This window comes from Limulus polyphemus, unplaced genomic scaffold (genome assembly GCF_000517525.1).
Source record: "Limulus polyphemus unplaced genomic scaffold, Limulus_polyphemus-2.1.2 Scaffold5685, whole genome shotgun sequence".
NCBI classification, from domain to species: Eukaryota; Metazoa; Arthropoda; class Merostomata; order Xiphosura; family Limulidae; genus Limulus; species Limulus polyphemus.
In genome coordinates this window covers 1-11,573 of record NW_013671295.1, presented here as the reverse complement: position 1 = coordinate 11,573, position 11,573 = coordinate 1, and the positions used below count along the sequence as shown (strand labels likewise).

Genomic DNA, 11,573 nt, shown 5'->3' with positions numbered 1-11,573 from the left:
GAGTTAGTGATGACTGCAGTAAAACTAGTACAGGATACAGTAGAGTTAGTGATGACTGCAGTAGGACCACTGCTAGATGCAGTATAATCAGTGATGACTGCAGTAGAACTAGTACAGGATGCAGTAGAGTCGTGATGACTGCAGTAGGACTACTGCTGGATGCAGTATAATCAGTGATGACTGCAGTAGAACTAGTGCTGGATGTAGTAGAGTCGGACTGAAGATAAACGTCTACCATTTCATTCCAATTCAAAAATGGAGAATAATGTGTCGGGTTGAGTATAATTAGTTTTTGTTCTTGTTTGTTATTTAGCACAAAGCTACAAAAAGGGCTATCTGTGCTCTGCCCACCACGGGTATCAAGCCCGGTTTCTAGTGGTATAAGTCTGTAGACATACCGCTGTGCTCTTGGGGTCCTTATAATTGGTCAAATTAGCATGTGAAAAGCAGTGAAAATACTCGTAGTGTAAGTATTAGTTTCAAGTAAAAGTTGTCCCTGATAATTTTAATTATTTGAGGGGACACAACTGGATGATTAGGAATGGTCAATGGTTCCGTTTTTTGTGACAATTTCTCAAGAGTATTCTTATGAGGTTTGTGACTAGCTATAAAGATTAGCGCATTTTAGTCTTATTTTATTTTGTTTCACAGTCTTAACATTTTGCTATTTTTGTGGTTATTTGTAAATAAATCTGAATAATTTTCTTTAACGTAATTTTCCCATTTCCTTGTACCCCGATGGTATGGCGATAGGTTTACGGATTTACAACGCTAAAATTCGGGGGTTCGATTCCACAAAGGAGGACATAGCAGATAGGCCAATGTAGCTTTGTTCTAAAAAACAAACAAGCAAAAATTGATTTTCGTTATTTTTCATACTAATGATCCTGAACTTCTACAACCATAGTGTATTACTGTCTTCAGTTACGTTATTAATATATATTTTCTAAACTTGTAAATAAAGAACACAAATGTAGTTGTCACCATCCTTTCATAGTTTCTTTCTCAGGAAAACAAATTTCTTAGCCCCTCACCTCCTTTATTTTGGTTTGTTGCAACCTGTTGTACGTAAATCAAGAAATAAAGAGGAACCACCAAGAACTGTATCAGAAAACATCGACCTCACCAAAGTAGGTAATAATATAGTTTTTCAGTCACATTACTGACCGACTAAACAAACAAAACTATGAACACCACAAAATATATTTCACTTTTGGACCTTCTTCCAAAAATGTCAGGCTGTACAACTATTCTAACCGTTAATGACAAAATACGTGTTTTTCAAAAGCTTCCCAATCACGAGATACAGATAATTTTAAAAACGAACGAAGGTTTTTATACGTGGTGTGTTGCCAGCCTTGGATTTGAATCACGTGGCGACAGGCCATACAAAGCGTAAACAAAAATATAAGACTATGGTAAAAGGTTAATTAAAATTTCTTTTTTAAATTATAGGTTTGTTAGTTTTTATTAAGCACATAGCTACGCAATGAGCTATCTGTGTGCTGTCCACCGCAGGTATCGAAACCCGTATTTTAGCGTTGTAAACCGGGGGTGGTGGTTAAATTATCGGGTTGATATATCTAAAACGATGTAACACTACTGCGGGTTTGTGTTAGGTGTATTTATTGCAAGACATTGTGATAAATATTACTAATTATAAAAGCAATATTGTTATTTTTTAGAAATTCGAGTTATTAGTAATGAAAATCTGAAACTGTACTTTTTTGCCTATATTTTGCCTATAAAATGATATTATGTGAATGTTCAGGCCTAATAAAAGTATTAAAAATTTGTTTATAGGTTTAGATCATATAATTATTAAAATATAATCATTAAATACTTTTTTTTTTCCTCTTGTTACAACTGTCTGCTACAACTACTCGTATTTTCTAAATATTTATCATAAAACGATTACAAGCAGTAGCCGGACAACTAAAAGATACGTTAAATTAGTTTACTGATATATCTTGTGGTATTTAATTAATAAACCTAACAGACCATTAAATCACAATTTATATTACAAGAACAAATATATTTTGATACATGTTTAGGCCACATTTGTTGGAGCCATCATCAAGGAGAACGAAAACATACAACAGTAAATTTCCAATAACACGTGGTGCGTGCCAATTTTAAATTAACAGTCTATTTAAACGAAATAACACCAAATAAACACATACACATATACAACTATACACAAGGCAAATAATTAACGTGGACATAATATATATATATATGTAGTGTTCTGACCACTACTGTATTTGTTGTATCCCAGCTGACCTGATGAGCTCTGGATTGAGCGAAACGCGTCGTCGGTAATTGATATGACGAACATAGTATGGTTGGAATTCTATTATTGTACACTCTTCTAGCCCTTGAAAATTCCTAAGGGACTAGATTAAGAACGTAGTATTTAAAAATGTAATAGGCCTAATACTAATGTCTTATGACAAGTAAAACTGTAATACACAAAATATATTGTTAAAAAATATATACATGTTTATACAATGTTAATCCAAGTACAACTGGAGGATTTCAATTCCAGGACCTTCGTCTTTATTTAAAGAAAATTTTCTGTGTTTAATTATTTCTATTATTTCTTACATCCAGTTCAGTGTAATTACACATGGAACACATTTTTTTACATTAAGAGATGGTAGTTATAATTAACAGAACGTTTCGCTACAGATGGTAAAGTGTAGTTTTCGTTTTTTACTGCAAATTTGTGTTCATTCAAACAACATTTGAGTTTATGAATTGCCCTACTGATGTAGATATATTGTTGAATTCTCACTGTTTGTCTAAATTGTTGAGTTATCTTTCAATGAATTAAGAAGATTACATGTTTTATTAAGAGGCCTGTAAACGATTTGGTAGCTAGCATATCTAGAAACGATTTTTTTACATGAACATTTGAAAGTATCGTGAGATCAAACAAATTACTTTGTTAACAGTTTATCAATGATTATCGGGTCGTATCCTCTATTTATGGCCATATGTTTAAGGTTGACTGTTTGTTGTTAAGCGCAAAGCTCACAATGGATATAGAAACCCAATTTGTGGCATTATAAGCCCTCTGACTTATCACTGAGCCACTAGGAGGTGTATGTGTGTTTCATTATAGCAAAGCCATGTCAAACTATCTGCTGTGTCTACCGAGGGCAATCGAACCCCTGATTTTAACGTTCTAAATCCAAAGACTTAATGCTGTCCCACCGGAGGACCACTAGGTGGCATTTAGGATAGTTAGTTTGTAATTGAGCACTAAGCTATACAATGGGCTATCTGTGTTCTGCCCACCACGCGTATCGAAACCCGGTTTCTAGACATACTATTGTGGTACTTTTTTTTGGGGGGGGGGGACATTTAGGATAGTTTATTTCATTGAAAAGATCCACATCGTTGGGCGAAATACAAAAGCTCTGTAAGCTCGAATATGGAACATCAACTTTTTGAGATGACAGATTCGGGTTCAGCGATCTTGAAAATGGACTCCTAGACCTCCATCGTGCCTGGGTGACCTTCAGGGCGAGTACGCCATACAAATATCCGCCCTCGGGTTACTCGAAGCTTCCCTACTAAGTTTGGTTCTGCTAGCTCTACAACTGCGGTGGGAGTTTGTTGAACAACGTATTCACAGAATGTTAATTAATTAATATAGGATAAAAGAAAGTCATCAATTATTGTGCGAGTGAAATCTCTAGCCAGGTATGATTTACTGAAGTCTCTAGCCAGGTATGATTTACTGAAATCTCTAGCCAGGTATGATTTACTGAAGTCTCTAGCCAGGTATGATTTACTGAAATCTCTAGCCAGATATGATTTACTGAAATCTCTAGCCAGATATGATTTACTGAAGTCTCTAGCCAGGTATGATTTACTGAAGTCTCTAGCCACGTATGATTTATCCTCTATGAAAATTCAACAGAATTGAAAAATGGGAATTTTCAACCTGAACAGCACCTTATGCACACGTGGGATAAACGGCTACGTCAAAAACAACTGGAGTTCAGATAGAGCTATCCATAATTTTGAACTACTGACCAGAGAAAGGACACTCAACCAGATGCACCTGCCACCCCAAAGGTTTTTTCCAGCAATTTGAACCGGATAACGAGATTTATAGTCACTTTTATAACCCGCCCACATCTGAAAGTGCGGTGCCAGTTTAACGGCATCATGTCTCGAACCTTGGACCCCCTCCTGATACGTAGACAGTCGCGCTAACATCTAAGCCACGCGCGGCCTAGAGATGCTACACACGAAACAACTGCATCAACTTTATGACCGCCCAGGCTCCCCATTGGCTCAGCGCAAAGTCTGAAGGCTTATAACGCTAAAAACCGGGTTTCGATACCCGTGTTGGATACAACACAGATAACCTATTGTGTAGCTTTGTGTTAACCGTTAAAGAAAACGACCGTCCAGCATTTTTGCTACTGAAGTCAAAATCCTATAACACTTTTAGAAAATGTCTTTAATGCGTTTTTTTATTAGTTTATCAACCTAAATATTGCAACATTACTAATTTCATGACAATAAATATTTAAGTATCCAGAAACTTGGCCCGTTTTAAAAATTAGCCTTTTAAATGACGTTTGATCGCATAAAACTTACTCTATTTATCATTGTCGTAGATCATTATAACACATGAACGTATTAATGTTATAGAGTAATCTTCTGCTTTTAATTCATGTCAAATAAAACACGTTGTCGAGACCTTTTCTTGGCGATCGACTATATTTTTTTCTCGTCTACTGTCTCTAAACGGACCTATTCTTGTCTGACGACACCAGGTTATGTCTCTAGATGTATTTGTGAACCAGAATGGTGGTTATTAATCAGTTCATAGCAGCATCAAAACGGCCGACCCGCCATAGCGATTGTGGACTTTAGTTACTATTACATTGGAATCGTTCCACTTCTCTACAAGAACGGCACGTGAATAGCGCAGAAAAAGGGTAAATAGAAGAACCCAATAATAAAAGTATTTTATGTAGCCCTCTGCCTCATCTAACCTGTCTTGAAGGTAGCGCAAACTGCAGTGGTTGAAACAGTTTTTGTCTGGTTCCCGTCACTCTTATTATCTCATGCAATCTTCAAATCTATTACAATGTCATAATTTGGCGCTGAGAAGCCGCCAAGAGAATGGGAGGGCTCATTACACAAGGTTTCTTAGGGATCCCGGAGGCCAGCATTTTGAGGGGCACAAAAGGATTCGATTTAATACGGCTGAAACGCCATTGTCCGTCGCCCGCCTGATGGCTAGGCAAGACATACTTTCTTCTTATGTAGCCGCCGCTTCATTGGTTTATTTAGAGCCCATTAGCGGAACCGGGAGCCATGAGTAATGAAGTTAAAATTAATCACCATTTAGCTGTCTTTTCTAGACATGCGGTAATAACAAAACCAGAACATCACTTCAACTATCCGTTAACATTTTTACAACTTTCTCTGTATTTGTAGAACCAAGGAAGATTTCGTCAAGGTGCGTTGTCTCTTGTCCCCGGTGGTCAGCGGTAAGTTAGGGCTTACAACGCAAAAATTCGGGGTTCGATTCCCCCGCAGTGGACTCAGCAGATAGCCCAATGTGGCTTATATGCTACTAAACAAACAAACCACTGTCTCCTTTCAAATTATATATCATTTAAGCACTTAAGCTAAGGTGAGTCAGGTGTAGCTCTGTAGTTAGCGTGCTCAGACTGTGAATCCGGAAATTTCCGGTTCACTGCCCGTTTTCCGTACTAGGACACACAAGTGTAGCCCAAGTATTTTTAACAGGCTAATTTTCTCAAAATTGTTTTTAATATATTGTTTTTGTCAAATTCTAGTAATCAGTCACGCAAGAGTAGTATTAAAGTTGGCGGTGGGTGCTGTCGACTATTGCCTTCCCTTTAGTCTATTCAAAATTAGAAACAGTTATGCACTGACTGTCATTTGCGTAGCTTTGCGCAAATATTCTAAAACAAAAAACTAAAGCCTATAGCGTTTCGTCTTTATACCTTCCCTTGCGAACCTGTTGCAAGACAACTTTTGTGCGCAGCTTCAGCGATCTTTGACATTTAAGTACCAATGTTTTTCCACTATGTGTTTTATGATTTTATAAATCAACAAAATGTTTTTTCTATGTATTTTGGTGTAAAGATTAACAAATTCGAACTGCAATAATTTTCACAACTCGAGAATTTTAAATTTTACATACGCGTCTTGTAATCTTAATAATTCAGGTTTAAATCGCGACCTTTGACTCGCGAATCTTTAAATGATTTTAAATTTGAAAATGTCAAAAAATTTCTGCTTGCTTTATACTGAACCTTGTACGTCCACTGGTTTGCCACTGTATTATTCTTTAATTTGAAAATTACAATAAACCGTTACATTTCAGAATATTTGCGTGCGTCACATAACACGTGTTTAACTGAGTAAAATCTCACATCATTTATAGGACTCGATTATTAGTCAGAAATCTAACAGCAAGGCGGTTCCTCTGCATCCCTACTGAGGGGCTAGCCTCTTATTATACGTTTAACCTCTACCGCCCTCTGCTACTGTGCTAGGCCTAATTACATCCTACTCTCAACCTCCGTTCTTATTCCCCCTATCCGTGAACACATTAATCAGATCGTAAGGTTCGTCGTACGCCCTCTACCTCCAGGGAATGATTTAGATGGGCTTCCTCAGAAAATGCTACTGTAATTAAGAGAATAAAAAGATTAACACCAAGAAGACGAACTGAACTTTATTAAGTTGTAAGCACTAATGCTATTTCAGGTGTGCTCAAACTCTCGACTTACAAACCTCAATCAAACCCAAGACATTTGCAGAGAACCGTGTGAATATATTGATATATTTGGATACAACAGACTTTTTTAAAAGTTTATTAATCACGAGTTCTTTCTGTTTATGATGAATAATATAGTTTTGAATTTTTCCCACTCATAGTTTAAATTTATAATGCAAGCAGGAACCATCTTTGGCCCACAAATGACTTAGCCAATCAAAATATTTTAGTCAGGGCCGGATGTACCTGTGATGCAGCTGGTGCAGCCCTGGGGCACTTGACTTACGGGAGACCCCTTATAAATATTTAGCTCAATTTTTGTCATACACTTGTCAGTCGACTACCTTCAGTAATAATCGACCATAAGTTGTCGTGTTCAATTTTCATTCAAATTGTAGAACACATAAAAAGTTTAAAAATAATTTCAAATGACTTGCCATCATTCGTTAAACAATTACTGTTCAGGGTGATATATCTTGATTAAGTAAAACAATATTTGTGATTTTATTATAATAAATAATTTTAGTTTTGTGTGAGACCCCACCCCAATGTGGGCGGCCCTGGCGCACGTGCCCGATTGTTAATCCGGCACTAATTCTAGTCTTACAAATCACACGATCAAAAAGAGAGAAGCAAAAGACACAGAGCACGTGACTTAAAAAACAAAGCGAGAAGTTAACATTCTATAATATTATTATTTCACTGGGTCGAGATGAAAATATATAATATAAATTTATATATATATATACACACACACAAACACACTCAATAAAATCGTGCCCACAGACTTCTCTGGGTCGCAAAAAAACACACACACAAAAGTGTACAAGGTCTGTAAATCAATTGAGCTAAAGACCTGTAGATGAATTAATCATGATATGGTCAAAATATGAAAGCAGCTGTTAACTGATTATCTGCCTAATTACATATTACTTGACTAAAAGGTAAAAACAAAAAGCTCTCCCCGTCCCCTAGCGGCTCAGCGGAAACTCTGCTAGCTTACAATGCTAAAATTCGTGTTTAGATAGCTGTGATTGGCAGATCACTAGTAGCCCCCTGTGTAGTTTTATCCTTAACAACAAACAAACCAAACTAAAAACACATATAGGTGGTCACCGAAAAGTAAAGAAGCAAAATCTTACTGATCATCCAACTTGGCAAAATCAAGCAAAACGCTTACAGGTTGTGTGACGTAGCGAAATTAAACCAAACTAGCCGTGCACCGCAAAACATTTGTGGTAGTTTCATTCCCTTCGCTTGAAGTTCCCTTATACTATCATATTCACGCTCAGCATTTACGCTACGTTTTCTTGCAGGCATTATTTGTTAGATCGATAAACTTACGCGGTCAGATAAACAAACACTTAGATGTTTGTTTGTTTTTTGAATTTCGTACAAAGCTACACGAGGGCTATCTGCGCTAGCCGTCCCTAATATATCAGTTTAAGACTAGAGGGAAGGCAGCTAGTCATCACCACCCACCACCAACTCTTGAATACTCTTTTACCAACGAATAGTGGGATTGACCGTCACATTATAACGCCCCAACAGCTGATAGGGCGAGCTTATTTGGTGGGACGGGGATTCGAACCTGCGACCGACAGATTGCGAGTCGAGCTCCCTAACCACCTGGCCATGCCGGGCCACACTTAGACGTAATTTTATTTAACAAAACCGCACGTAAAATAAAACAATAAATTATAGTACTGGAACTTATAATAGTGTACAGAGTATAAAACGGTAATTAATGTTTAGTGTATGACATGGTTTGACGAATTGGAACAAAGAAACTTACAAAAACGAATAATAATACCCGTACTAAAGAAAGAAGTAGCTAAAAGGTGTTTATAGCAATTTAAACCGAAGCTAAGTCATTGCTAAGTAAAGTAAATGTAAAGTTGTAATGAAGGTAAACTTAGCTGATTATGCAGAGACGTCTGAATGCGGGTTCACAAAGTGATCAGCATATAGTTGTGAACGAATTTTGTATGATATTTTATACCTATATAAGTCGAGAAAGCTTATAGCAATTGTATTAATGTAATATTTTTGTGTGTGTGTGTGTGTGTGTGTGCATATTTTTTAGAAAATTACACAGGGGTTAAGTGTTATTTGTGTGAAATACTTTGCAAATAAATAAACTAAATTCACGTGATGACAATGACATTGTGTCATCGTATACCATACTCGTTGCATTAAAAAGTTTGACTAAGCAAAAACATATAAGATGATTCTGAATGGAAAAAACAATATGCAATCCGGACTCCTCGGACAAAGGTCTTTCTAACGATGTGAGATTTGTAGCGTTTGATCGAGAAATTTGCGAGAAAACTTCTGGACAGACAAACGCAAGCGTATTATTTATATAGATGCTTACAAGCCATCTAACTCAGAGAAATCAAGCAAAATGCTTGTAGGTCATGTAACTTAGAGGAATCTAGCAAGCCAACAGCAATGCCCCCCCTCCCACCCAGTGGCACAACAATATGTTTGCGGACTTACAACGCTAGAAATCGGATTTCGATACTCGTGGCGGGCAGAGCACAGATAGCCCATTGTGTAGCTTTGTGCTTAACTACAAACAAACAAAACTAAATTACGGAGCACAACTAATAACTAAAATGACAATAATTTCCCTGGTTTAACCACTCGCACCAGTATACAGTCGTGTGTTGTCTGTCAGTCAGTCAGTAGACACTAAAATAACGTCACATAAGGGACGCTTAACGTTGTAATTTGTAACGTCAGTAAAACGTGCACATGCCATGAATCACGAGAAGAACTATGCACTGTGTAGGCTACAACACAACATAACATATGAACTTCAAAAGCAAAAAATAAAAATATTTGTTACTCTTAATTTTGGTTTTATTTACTCTTGAAATAGAACATTTTCAGGGATCCTGCGGAAGTACATCTGATAACATAGACATGTTTTAGTAACTCTCTATGTGTATGTTCTAGCCACAGTAAAATTTAAAAAACAACAGAAAAATTAATAATTAACAATGAGAAAGATATATGTCGTTAACTACTGAAAAAGGATTAAAAACTTAATCTCTGAACAGAATGACTTATTATTATTTTTGTTTTATGTATTGTTGTTTTAATTTACTTTGTTTTTCCACGTTAATTATTATAATGTAAAGTTAATTACCTCGTATTTTGTTCTTGGTAGGTGCGGTTTGGGTTCTTTAATCCAAATAAGTTTAATATTCCTATATATATATGTGTGTGTGTGTGTACACATTTGTATAAAGAATTGGCAAAGTCACCTGTCCTACAACAGTTCTTCACATGGTAGACAAGCACTGATCATTTCATGGTTGTTAATAGGCACGCTAGCAGACATATGGTAATTTAATTGTCAACTTTGCGATGCACGAAACGAGTAGAACGCATGCACGTGCGGTTGATCAATGATAGCGGTGCGAGGACTCCGTTAATGGGATACTACCATCTGTCGTATGGTTAACTTCGGAGCATTGTGGGTTTATATTGGATATTGATAAGTCAAGTTTTCAAACAGTACGCCCTCTACGAAATTTATTTTGTTTTAGGATAAATTTCAGAATCTCGTGATCAATACTTATTTCAATAGAACCTAGTTAGATTTACCGTAACTCTTATTATCATTATTCTTCTTCTAGTACCTAAGCTTAATGTTTCGTAATAACTTTTGTTAGGATTATAACTACTCCTTTCTATCATTTCAGTGACAGGTTTTGACGTTTCCTCTTTCCCATGACTAAATTATAATTTATATAATCTTAGGACGTGTTTCAATATGTTCCAGTTTCTCTTAGAAAGCAGCTGATTGTACAACAAATGTATTTCTTGTACTTGTTGTTTCAGTGACAGAAATATAAATCTACAAGATCTGAGTATTGACAGAAATACAAATCTACAAGATCTGAGTATTGACAGAAATACAAATCTACAAGACCTGAGTGAAGATAGAAATACAAATCTACAAGACCTGAGTGAAGACAGAAATACAAATCTACAAGACCCGAGTAAAGACAGAAATATAAATCTACAAGACCTGAGTAAAGACAGAAATACAAATCTACAAGATCTGAGTAATGACAGAAATACAAATCTACAAGACCTGAGTAATGACAGAAATACAAATCTACAAGACCTGAGTGAAGACAGAAATACAACTCTACAAGACCCGAGTAAAGACAGAAATATAAATCTACAAGACCTGAGTAAAGACAGAAATACAAATCTACAAGACCTGAGTAATGACAGAAATACAAATCTACAAGACCTGAGTGAAGACAGAAATACAAATCTACAAGACCTGAGTGAAGATAAAAATACAAATCTACAAGAAATGAATAAAGATAGAAATACAACTCTACAAGACCTGAGTAATGACAGAAATACAAATCTACAAGACCCGAGTAATGACAGAAATACAAATCTACAGAATCTGAGTAATGACAGAAATACAAATCTACAAGACCTGAGTAATGACAGAAATACAAATCTACAAGACCTGAGTGAAGATAGAAATACAAATCTACAAGACCTGAGTGAAGATAGAAATACAACTCTACAAGACCTGAGTAAGACAGAAATACAAATCTACAAGACCCGAGTAATGACAGAAATACAAATCTACAAGACCCGAGTAAAGACAGAAATACAACTCTACAAGACCCGAATAATGACAGAAATACAAATCTACAGGACCCGAGTAATGACAGAAATACAAATCTACAAGATCTGAGTAAAGACAGAAATACAACTCTACAAGACCTGAGTGAAGATAGAAATA

General features: G+C 36.2%; 1 protein-coding gene across 1 annotated transcript in view; it reads left to right on the top strand.

Moving 5' to 3' along the window:
- LOC106472870 (hybrid signal transduction histidine kinase M-like) overlaps nucleotides 1–11,525 on the top strand; it is a 12,692-nt gene extending 1,167 nt beyond the window's left edge. The window contains exons 2-3 of the mRNA XM_013933541.1: nucleotides 3,665–3,873; nucleotides 10,640–11,525. Coding sequence (XP_013788995.1) covers nucleotides 3,665–3,873; nucleotides 10,640–11,525 — 1,095 coding nt within the window. The remainder of the gene's footprint in view (nucleotides 1–3,664; nucleotides 3,874–10,639) is intronic.
- The last annotated feature ends 48 nt before the right edge of the window (nucleotides 11,526–11,573 follow it).